The sequence below is a fragment of the Eutrigla gurnardus genome, assembly GCF_963514095.1.
Source record: "Eutrigla gurnardus genome assembly, chromosome: 1".
Classification (NCBI taxonomy): Eukaryota; Metazoa; Chordata; class Actinopteri; order Perciformes; family Triglidae; genus Eutrigla; species Eutrigla gurnardus.
In genome coordinates, this window is record NC_139915.1 from 1,569,087 (window position 1) to 1,581,254 (window position 12,168).

At 39.3% G+C, this 12,168-nt stretch overlaps 1 protein-coding gene across 1 annotated transcript; it reads left to right on the forward strand.

Annotated features, from left to right (window-relative positions):
* Positions 1-959: 959 nt before the first annotated feature.
* rab27a (RAB27A, member RAS oncogene family) lies at positions 960-11,230 on the forward strand. Its single transcript, XM_084023056.1, has 6 exons — positions 960-1,161; positions 6,878-7,046; positions 8,429-8,514; positions 8,616-8,719; positions 9,133-9,256; positions 9,646-11,230. The coding sequence occupies exons 2-6, from the start codon at positions 6,894-6,896 to the stop codon at positions 9,839-9,841; spliced, it is 663 nt and encodes a 220-aa protein (XP_083879182.1). The 5' UTR covers positions 960-1,161; positions 6,878-6,893; the 3' UTR covers positions 9,842-11,230.
* The last annotated feature ends 938 nt before the right edge of the window (positions 11,231-12,168 follow it).

Genomic DNA, 12,168 nt, shown 5'->3' on the forward strand with positions numbered 1-12,168 from the left:
GACACGGACTGAAACACTTACAGGAAATACTTCAGACAGAAGCCAGAAGAACTACACAAGAGGCTGCTGGATGGTCAGAGCTGGAGGCCAAAGCCAAGACCAGCATGGGAAAATGCATACTTCTTTGGGATTCTTTGTGTGATTATTAATGTACAAAATAAAGTAATTTAACATCCTGAATTTTCAAAATGTGTGTCAAAGTTCCATCATACATCAGTTTTTCATTTCCAAAGCTTACAAAAGGAAGTAGTTTTATGTAGTTTTATTTATATATATAAAACTACTTCCTTTTGTGTATATATATATATATATATATATGTATATGTATGGGGCTGCACGGTGGTGTAGTGGGTAGCACTCTCGCCTCACAGCAAGAGGGTCCTGGGTTCGATTCCCGGGTCGGCCCGGGTTCCTTCTGTGTGGAGTTTGCATGTTCTCCCCGTGTAAGCGTGGGTTCTCTCCGGGTTCTCCGGCTTCCTCCCACAGTCCAAAGACATGCAGGATGGGGATAGGTTCATTGGTGACTCTAAATTGCCCGTAGGTGTGAATGTGAGCGTGAATGGTTGTTTGTCTCTACATGTCTCCCTGTGATAGACTGGCGTCCTGTCCAGGTGAACCCTGCCTTCGCCCAATGACAGCTGGGATCGGCTCCAGCCCCCCCGTGACCCTAAAATACAGGATAAGCGGTAGAAAATGGATGGATGGATGTATATGTATATGTATATGTATATAGTAACAAAGTATATAAAGCAATTAAAACCAGTCCCCACATTTACCAGATTCAACATTAAAATGATGAACACATTAATGCATCACTAGTTATAACAATGAGGCAGAACTACGAAGTAGCATGTAGCTGTAGCTGTAGCATGTAGCTGTAGCATGTAGCTCGTTGGTAGTGTCCCGCCTCCAGGGGTGTAGCCTAGCAACGGCTGGTGTCTCCCCTTCAGTTGGCGAGCAAACGTCAGGAGGAGCTGTTTCTCAAAAAAGGCACGGAAAGTCAAGTGTTGAGTGATAGCGTCGCTGGTCTCATGTCAACTAACGGCGCAGAGGCGACGGAGAGTGGAACGCCATCATTTATTCGCCTTATGTTTAAGTGTTAAACCGTCACTTTTAAGTACTTTTTCTAGGACACCGCGCCGAAGCAACGCCCCACGGCTGGTGAGTAACGACTCGTTAAAATGCGTTTTCAGGAAACCGAAGTGATTATCAGTCTGTCGCATCTTGAAATTAACGAGGAACACAAAAAGTCGTCCGGTACATCTGAGTTTACTCGATTATCCGACTTCGTAAAAAGGATACGTGCCCACTTTGGTTGGTCAAACTCACCGGAACACATCGAGAGTCCGTCGGAGTTTGGAAACATGTTGACACCTGCTTTATCACAAACTTGCTCAATAACGTTTACAGATCAACGCTGTTTGACAGTCATCCGGGCAGGATTACACGTCATGAACGTATCACGGTGTTTTGACGTGTTTGGACCCATATGTTGGCTGAAGTGTGTCTGGCAGAGGAAGCAGGGAAGTTGGCGTCTTGTTGAGTCTTCGTGGCTGAATCCAAAGTTTGCCTAACGGTCGCCTGACTTCCAGTGACCGGTAACACATGAGGACCAGCTGAGGGTCATTACATGTTGGTATTAGTTTCGGTTAATCGAGTGTTTGTTATGAGCCTCACACTGTCTGCTGCTGCTGATGAATCCTTACAATGTGTTTTAATGAACAGTTTAAAGATACAGGAAGTCTCACTGATACACGGTGTCCATACCAAAGTATGATGGTGCTGCAGCCTCGCGGGTTTATGGTGCTTATTGGGATTTTCCCCGTGTTGCTGCTGCCCAGGGTGGGTCTTCCATATCCTCCCAGACAAATGATTAAAGCAGGTTTTGTGTTTGCTTGTCTGCATGCCTGGTAGTACTTGGCCTGCCACTGGGTTAACTCCCACTGCAGGAGAAGAAAACATTATATTAAAGTAGATTAAAGAATGTAAGCCTCGTAGAGATTAAAACATCCCTTTCAAGAGAGTCCAAATATGCACTAATACTGGCGTTAGATGGTGTTAGTTTCTTTGTATCGGCTAGATATCAGATGAGGAGAAAACAGTCAAACTAATACATAACTTCTTATTGTATCAATTGAGTGAAATGTAACAAACAAATCAAAGTTCAACAAATAAACTATATAGACTCATACAGTCAATATGCCAATATATTTGTTCAGCTCTTATCAATTAGAATGATGGACCTGCATACGATCCTGCCAGATCGGGGGGATTGTTGTTTCAGAAAGGTCTGTTGTTTATGTGAGTCAGTCGTCAGGATAAGACTTCTTGTTCTTCTAAATTCTACCGTACTTAGTGTTTTCTTGCCCAACGCAGCGGAAGATCTGCCATCACAGCTGTCTTCCTTTTCACAGCTCTCATGAGTCTGGTACGTTTAATATGGCTTTGAAATGGCCTTTAGTCTTTGGCCTTTAGCTTTATGTACAAGCGTTAACATTTTCTTATAACGTTTGCTTGTTAACATGAGGTTCAACTATTTCTTGTTCGCAACTGGAGCTCAAAAAGATGTCATCAGATAATAATCTTCAGAAATGTGCTGACACAATCTATGTCAGCGTTGTGGTTTTGCTCCACTTTGTCACTTCTGTGACCTGTTTTCACTCAAACAGAAGTCAGTACTGACTCATATTCATACCTGGCTTATCAATAATAAGTTCAGTATATTGGGTAGAAAAATCCATAATAAGCAGTCAGAATGACTTTTTCACAGCAGAAGCTTTGCCTTGTTATAGATCTAAATCAGGCAGATTTAGCTGCTGTACTTTTCTACCTGTCAAGGGTCGACTCTTCTGCCTCCAACCCCAGGAAACTCCTCTCCATGGTCTCCTCCCTCCCATGATATTGTTGGTTTAGATTGGTTGGTACTAGCTGATGAAAGCATGCGTCACATTTTGTTTTCCGGGAAGAACAAAAATCGGATTTTGATGTGAATGTAATTATATTACGGTGCGTAATATCACCGGGGATGTGATCTAAAAAGGGTTTAAAAGGCGTTTTTCAAGCTCAACTTTAACTGTGTGTTTGATGGTTGTCTTGCCCTGTAGAGGGCAATAAAAATTACATTTTTAAAGCATATAAAAACCATTATGAAGGGCTTAACAACAAAGCAAATCATGTGATGGAACAATCAGCAGTAAAGAGTACAATAAAACGTTATTTTAAACTAAAACAGGCCCAGGAATGTGGACCCTGGATTAGTTCTTGGGCTCAGTGGTGCTCATCGTTTATGACTGGATTTTTCATGGATCTTGATTTTGCACGAGACCTTAAGCTGCTTATGACTCCAGATGAAAAGTTCAGTGGAGGTTACAGTGAAAGAATGCAAGGCGTGTCTGAATCTTTACTACGTGCTGGTCTTATGATCCCCCTGTGGTTCATTCTTCATGTTTTGACCAGAATTAGTTGACCATGTCAATAAGTTCTTCATTGTCATAGTGTGCATTCTCATTGTGTAAGAAAATACATATGTGTATCTACACAAATTCAACCTTCACTCCAAAATGTGTACAACAACAACCTACTAATCTGTAGGAATAATTAGTTAGACATGAATATTAGTATATGATGTTTCTCTTGTACATCAGAAAACTGGTAAAGAAAAACATGTTTTAGCATTTGTTTTTATTTCTGTTCTAAGCTGAAACCAGTCACGACGACAGAATTAATACAAAGATGATACCTAATACTGCCATTAAATGTAATTTGCATGCTGTTAAGTTAACCAGTTGGACTGGAAAGACGACGGACAACAGTCTTGAAGTGTGGGGTTGACCTGTGGTTGACAGAACCGCATTAGTCTCTCATTTTTATCACCTTTACTCTGCAAAGGAACTCAAAATAATATTGTTTATTCAACATGTTTAAGATGTTTTGGTTCAGTTATCTTTTGAGGGGCCTAAAGTTCTCACTTCGATATCTGGTTACACCGCAATTCAGGTGAGCAGGTTAGCAGCAGGTGGGATTATCCTGACTGACTTGCTTGGTTGCATATGTGTGTTATGTGTTCCAGAGGTTCTGGTTCATGTCCCGTGGCCTTGTCATAGTAAACGCTCAGATTTCCTAATGAAATGGTGCTGGTGTGTGCGTCTTGTGGAGCTCAGCATCAGGTTGATGATGGCCATGAGTTGTGCCCCAGGTTGTTGGCTATGGGCCATCTAAGAGAAGCCCATGACGTCTGACCCATGCATTGACTGGAGGAGAGACAGGGTTATGTTGAGGGCTGCCTGTTTGTCGATTACCTTCCATGCTCTGGTTCTGCATAAATAGAGAAGTCTAAAGCATTGGTGTGGGCTCCATCTCCCCACCAAACCCTAAGGTAGCTTCCTGGGATTCGGGTGAGGAAACAGAGGATGTCATGTCAACAGTGGCCTCAAACTCTTTGTTTCAATTCTGCCGTGGGGCATTTAGCCCCAGGGAGGGTCAATCCCACAAATGGTCAAACTCTGTATTGTACCAAATCAGGCAGTTTGCATCACCCCAAAGGTGAACTACCTCCACTCCCCCAGCAGATGCAAGGGCATGACCAATGACTCCCAGACCCTAAGATAAACCTCTGGATTCAGCTTCTATGCACACAGCTCGACTGCAGAGCAGGCAGACAGGAGTCAGTGCCTACTATAGTCTTTCCTCTTTGGGGCAACTTGAATCAGGCTGCTACGGGTGCTGTTGGCAGTCTTAGGGCTGCAGCATCTACAACCCCTGTATAGGAGTAACAACCTCCACATCGATCCTCGTTTACATGGGGGTCAAGGTCAGTGTAACTCACAAGTGCCTTGTTCATCTCTCAGTCCAGGGACTGCATATTTTGCGGCATGGTCTTCTCTTGGCCCAGCAAGTCAAGTGATGAGACAAAAGATGGTCAAGCCATGGTTTGTGGAGTCCTTAAGGCTCGGTTATGCTTCCGCGTAGTGATCACGCAACGGCCACGCAGTTGCTGGGAGACCAAGATGGTTCTGCGTTGGGTTTACGTGTCGAAATGCAATTCAATGCCACACCGGGCGCTATTTTTTTTGTAAAGACTGACCGACCGACCGAGACTCTTGACGTATATCGTCGTTAGCCTCGTTATAGCCTATTTGTTTACCTTCCGGCTTTAAACATCCACAATTTTTCAGAACTTGGTGTTTTATTTCTTTGTGCAAAAGCGACAAGGTGCAAACAATAAAACGAGGTGCAAACAATAAAACGAGGTGCAAACAATAAAAGTAGCCTATTAAAAGTTTAAATGGCGGTGTTTATGAGTGGAAACCGGAAAGCGGTCTCCAGCGGATGTAGTTAGCGGACCAATCACAGCCAATGCCGCTGCGTTGGTGTTGCGTCATTACATATATAACATTATATAACTGATATCTAAACTTTCCATTTGCGTAACATAACATACTATACTATGAATAACATAATATATTGTTATGTTATTCATAGTAACGTGCATAGTAGAGCGTTAAAAGTTATAAATGCCGGGCAAAGTCCCACATCACCTTGAAGATACCTCCCGTATACCGAATAGCCGTTGGAGAAGGATGCGATGACGCCATCTAATTTTTTTAATGGACTTGTATGTTTCTTTGTTGCATGGCCTCAATTGTTTGTTCTGCATCCGGGCCTGTGACAGACGTGGCCAGAGGCATTCTCTTTACGGTTCTCCTGTATCTCAGGAAGGCCTGGAGGAAAATTCTTCAAATTTGGCACAAACATCCAAGGACAAAGAAAATGTTTAACTATGGCTCTTTTATGACAGCTGCCTCTAGAAGCCACGGTGGGAGGGCTGAGAGTTATTTTCCTTCTGACTAACTGCTGCCCTGCAAAGTCTTATGACATATCCAGATGTGCCACCTTCCTGCTAGTCATATGATTATGGATATATTGTCTTTAATGAATCATTTTTATTATTTTATAATACACCCAAGGGCTGTATGCTGTAAAGCCAGAACCGTGGCTGTATTAACATCTCTTTTTCCAAATGTAAATCATGACAAACAGATTTTAAAGTGGTATTATGTATGGTCTATGTACTAACACATTAGGCAAAAGCACAGGGCACAACTTCTTCTATACATTCACTGTTTGTGGCCCATTGTACATCTACATCTATGTTAGAGGTTCTTGACATGAAAAAGTTTGAGATTGAGCATGCTGGATTTTTCTTACAAGTTATGTCCATTGTTCACTTTATGCTCCTCTGGGAAGGGAGGCAAAAAGTTTAATAAATAAATAAGTTAGTAAATGAATACAGTCCTGTAGTCCGGGCCCACCCACTAAGACGCCTAAGCCCACCCTCGATGAGCCTCCATCCCCAAAGACTATTAGAATGTAATAGATATAGTGCACGGGCCGCGCATTATTAACAATTCACCAATTAACTTCACCAGATCTGTGAACATTTAGAGACATGTTTGCTACGTTTAGATAAGGAGGTGTATAATTGTATATTCAGCTTGAACAACACATTCAGATGCCGGTTTATATTGGACCCACTCACAGAAACCCACCCAAGGATTTATGTCTGCCGCTGGGTCTAAATGAATACTTTGTTTAATAATTGTTTTACCTTTTTTATTGGGATTTCTTAATCATTGAAACAAATGTATAATAATGCCAGAGTTTTTTTAAATGTCAAGACCTTCAAGCATTTTAAGAATTCCCTGATCCTAATTTTAAGTAAGTCCTTAAGTTGGATGAAATCTAGACTGTAAGGGACAATTTTATTGTCTTCACTTTGTCATCAAGAGGATAAAAAACAAATATTAATTTGAGATGTATTTCTTTGACAAACAGTGTGATTATTGGTTGACTGAGTTGTTTTGTTTGTGTGTCTCAGAAATTAACCGCTCACTATGTCGGATGGGGACTATGATTACCTCATCAAATTCCTAGCCCTCGGTGACTCTGGTGTGGGAAAAACAAGCTTCCTCTACCAATACACGGACTCAAGCTTTAACTCCAAGTTTATCACTACAGTTGGAATAGACTTCAGAGAAAAACGAGTGGTAAGTTCAGTCCCGTTTGAATGAACGCCAGCATTGTAATGGTTTGTATTTCTTTCATTCAATACTTCAGTAAAAGCATAGCTGGATTTTACACTTCCATCGTAACACTTCCTTGGGCGCCCATTTGAGGCTTAATGCATTCCCACACCATGAAGCAACTCTCTTGCAACAAAAGCCTAGTGATGAATGTTGCAACAGAATTCCTAGTAATGACTAATGTTAGTGAACGGCAGGCAGCAGCCTCCTTAAGAACAAACACTTCATACCATTGGCAAACAGCTGAGCAGTCTTCATATTTACTCAATATTGACTCTTTAGTGCTGCTGGTGCTGATAACAGCTTCATCACGGTTATACTAGAGGCTTATTCAATACACAGCCATTTATGAATGTCCATCATTCACCATCTTTTAATTATTAATAGTATTTCCATCACTTCTGATAGATAAAAGTACAGAAAATTAATACCCTACAAGGAAATGGTCAAATTAATGTTTGACAGCTGTGATGTGAAAAGCTTTTGTGAATAATAACTAACCAGTCATCATTGTTGAAGCACAATATGTAATTGTAGAACGTCATCAAACAACCCGGAGCTGTGCTTCCTGTTTTTGATTATCTTAAAATCAACTGTAAAAAAATAAGTCATCAGACAGTTTGGGTCTCTTGGTCCATGAATGACCATGAGGTTCTATTAAATATACTGTATAACGAGATTAATACACCAGTAACACTGGTTACCAGCGGTCACAGTCATACAGCTTTAAGCAACAACATGTACCAAGACTTAATGCTACTTGAATGAACACTAAATTTAATCTTAATTAGGTTTTACTAGCTTGTTTGGTGCTCAAGCTTGAACTTTTAAACTACTGAAATGCAACATTATTAAAATAGATATAATGCAGAATACAGAATGTGAGTAGGATTTTTGTAGTTAGTTGTCATTGTTAGTTATTGACAGACAAACACCATGGTCCTCATTTCCAAAGAATATGACTCTGTTTGTGATCACAGCACATTTCCCACACTTCAGATATATAAAACACTCGGTTACACTGGCTGTTCAGCTCAGGTTATTATATCTGTTTTAGCGAAGTTTCTTTATTTAGTTATTTGATTATTAAGAATGGCTGGGTCAGTGTTGCTTGTTTTACTTCTACTAATGGAGGCAGATAAGCAACTGCACTTAATTACATTCTTTACAAATTCCTCTCTCAAGCCGTCAGAAGCAACGAGCCATGTTACCACAACACACCTGATCAGTAAAGAGAACTATCTTCAGGCTTTGTTTTATAGCAGTTTATCAGATTCAAACCATTTAATATCAGAGAATATCTGGTTAGTTTGAGCTCAGCGGTCTCTGCTTCACCTTTTTCACAGATATACAAATCAACAAACGCAGATGGATCTTCAGGTCGAGGACAGAAGATCCACATGCAGCTGTGGGACACGGCTGGACAGGAGAGGTACATGAAGTACTTCCTCACCTCAAGCCTGGTCTTGTTTTTCAAATGTGTCTTTTTCACAATTATTAGATTTCTCACTGAGTTGTTGTTTTTTTGTCCAGGTTTCGGAGTTTGACGACTGCGTTCTTTAGAGATGCGATGGGTTTCCTTCTCCTGTTTGACCTCACAAATGAACAGAGTTTCCTCAACGTCAGAAACTGGATGAGTATGTCCTCTGATATATCTCTTTAAATGTTCCCTTTTAGTCATTAAACTGCTGATCCGATCAACTTGTTACTTGTTTTACCAGATTCAAGTTCAAAGGACATTTAACAACATTACATTCCTTGTTGAATACCAAAATACTGAAAGTGAATGATGACCAAACACTCTTTGTGTTCATGTATTGACACTCGGCCATTAGACCCAGAATATTGTGGGATTTTACATGTAATCTAATTAATTATGAATCAGTTGTTCTCTGTACATTTCATTCTATCCTAAACTACTGCTGCTACTTTGCTCAACTTTCCTTTTTCAAGTGAATACATTAATTACTTGATATTTGTCTCAAAAGTAAACATATAACGCATTCAAATATGACTAAATACACAATAAATCGCTGAATGTGCCTTTCAGGTCAGTTACAGATTCACGCGTACTGCGAAAGTCCAGACGTCGTTTTGTGTGGCAACAAGTGTGACCTGTCGGATCAGCGAGCAGTGAGTGAAGAAGAGGCCCGTGATCTGGCAGAGAAGTATGGGTACGTCTCAGTTTGATCCATCTGTACATGAACCTCTCCCTCTGTTGTTTGTCAAGAAGGCAGTGCCTGCATTGTTTGCCAAAGTCTGTGCAGGAGAATGTCAGACTAAATCCGTCCTCCTTGAAAAGCAAATATTGGTGCACATGTGTAAAATATCCTGTTGTGACCCTATCAGACACACCTTTACTAAAAACACACATACTGTAGGAAATGTTTTAAATGCCTTCAAGAGAGGAATAAACCTCAGTATTAATATAACATCTCACCCCATGCTGACTGCTGTTTGAAGAATAAGGCTGATGTAGATTATATTCTATCTTATGGTCTAAGTATTGTCCGTGTAGTCTGTGATCCTGTATTTATTTTGACCAGTATTTACCTCCATGCAGAATCCCATACTTTGAGACGAGTGCAGCAAATGGGCAGAATGTCAACCAGGCTGTGGACGTCCTGCTGGATCTCATCATGAAGAGGATGGAACGATGTGTTGACAAGTCCTGGATCCCCGACGGGACCGTCCGAGTTAATGGAGTCACCAACCAAGACATCTCAGAGGGCTCTGATGGGAGCAAATGTGCATGTTAGAATGAACGAAAGTTACAATACATATCTGTCATGCTGGAGAACTAATAGGGAGACATCCAAGTGGGAGTATATACAGTATAATTGTATCATATCGTAGGTGAAACTTGATATTATGTGTGTCCACGGCCCCACAACGAAACACATCGCAGATATACATTCATACATCACACATGCTGTATTATTAGTCAGTACAGAGATATAAGTGCCTTATGGATGTGGGCATTTCATTTTAATTCATATAACGGGTATTTTTAATGATGAATTCACGTTGGCGTTTGGGATATTCATTTAATTAATGCCGAGCTGAAATCTCAGATATATGTGATACCTGCAGTCCCAGTTTATGACACTCTACTGAATGTCTCGCTAAATACTGCCATCTCGCCAGTGTTACAGTCAGAATACATGTTTTGTGGCCAATAAATACCAGTAGTAGTTTGATAAAAGGAACAAATAAAACTGGGCAAGAATGCTGGTTGTTCCCGTAGTTCATCCTGGTGTATGAAAGATGAAAGAAAATAGAATGAAAAATGCTGTTAATATATTTTAAAGAAAGAAATGCAACTCTTACTGTAGCTTTTTTAACAGAAGTAACACCAACCAGTAAGGCTGACCTTCAGTCCCCTGTACTGCTCAATTTGTATCATTATTCACCTGTAACTTCAGTTTCATATTTACATTATATCATACATGTTTTAATGTATACAGGCTTTTGCTCAGGCGAGACCCTGGATACCCGTATCTGCCCCATAACACATGGATATTAGCATCACCTGTACAGTGATCATCTCTGACATCGTACAGTTAATACACTTTTATCAAATAAAACATCAAACTTCAGGGGAAATGAGCAGAGGGGCGATTTCAAACAGCAAATGCCAAGTTTTTAACCAGTGTGGCTGTTGTTTAGGCTGTCATCTACGAAGGCTTGTCGCCTCAGCTAAACACATTTCTGATGGAATAACCTGTATTTAAGTGTTAGATGCAGCTTAGAGAGCGGTTAGGTTTTATAAATAAGGCTCTAAGATGGGGCCTGATTTTCAATTTACATCTATGGTGTCCTTTAAGATCATAATGCTCACCCTTTAAGACCAGTTTAGAATACTAATGATATTTTATAATATTTCTTGTGCACAAATCCACATTATTTGTAATACAATGTCACTCTTTGCTGTAAAAAACAGGTGATTGTGATGTTTTAATTAAGGCATACAAGAATACTTTCTGCTCACTGTTTCACTCCACAAATTTGAAAAACTATTACTTTAATTTAATTAGATTTTATTGGTAAGACTTCACTGAAATATTTCATATTTTCAATTGTGCCATACAGTTTTCATATGCAAAATATGTAAATGATGTCCAAAAATAAACATTTCTATTTATGTATTCCTTGATGCAGCGTCTTATTTTATATAATCAATCAAAAATGTCTGTTCTGTACTGCATATACAAGTACATGAAAGTCTCAAGAATTTTGTACAGAATATTTATGTAAGTATGTTTATAAGTATGCAAAAATTAGCTTTATTGCTTTTTTACTTCGATCAGATCTATCAAAAATAATGGATCTCTCCTTTTACGATGTTTAATCTTTTTATACATTTTTAAAACTCTTCTTAGTTTGTAATTGTAAATCACTCCCCTGTTCTTTTTCTAATGTTTCATGCCGTCCATACTCCCTGTTAACCACCTGTTGGGATGTCTTGCCAAAAAGTGATGTCTGCCAAACATTGAGCCTGGGAGCCGTGTTTCCTGTCAAAGTGTTATCTCCCAGTTTATAGCCTGCAGCTGCTTTTACCTGGACCAAACCGTTAAGATGTGTAAATACACATAACTTGATTTTAACACACTATACCATACATTTTTCATCATTTTTATTTTATTTTATTTTTTTTTTCGACATGCTTTACTATGAACTTTTCTGACTTTTTGTCTGGCTTTTTGTCTGATTTATTGCAGACTTTTTTGAGATGCATTACTTTGATTTTTTTAATGACTTATTTCTAACTTTTTTAAGACATACTATACAAGGACTTTTTTCTAACTTATTTTCAGATTTTTTTCCCAGATACTTTACTATGACTTTTTTTTATGACTTTTTCGACATACAATACAATTATTTTTTTATGACTTTTTTAATGACTTTTTTGAGATACTATCACTTTTTTCAGACTTTTTTCGACGTTATATAATAAGACTATATTATGCCTTTTTTAATTATTTTTTTACATATGTCTACTATGTTATATTTTCATTATTTTTTTTATTATTTATTTATTTTTTACTTTTTTCGACATACTATGCTATGCCTTTTTCATTACTTT

Excerpts from the sequence above, each read along its gene's own strand:
- rab27a (XM_084023056.1), top strand. The coding sequence starts at position 6,894 with ATGTCGGATGGGGACTATGATTACCTCATCAAATTCCTAGCCCTCGGT. Across the intron at positions 8,515-8,615 it reads GACACGGCTGGACAGGAGAG|GTTTCGGAGTTTGACGACTG; the intron begins GTACATGAAGTA and ends TTTTTTGTCCAG. Across the intron at positions 9,257-9,645 it reads GATCTGGCAGAGAAGTATGG|AATCCCATACTTTGAGACGA; the intron begins GTACGTCTCAGT and ends ACCTCCATGCAG.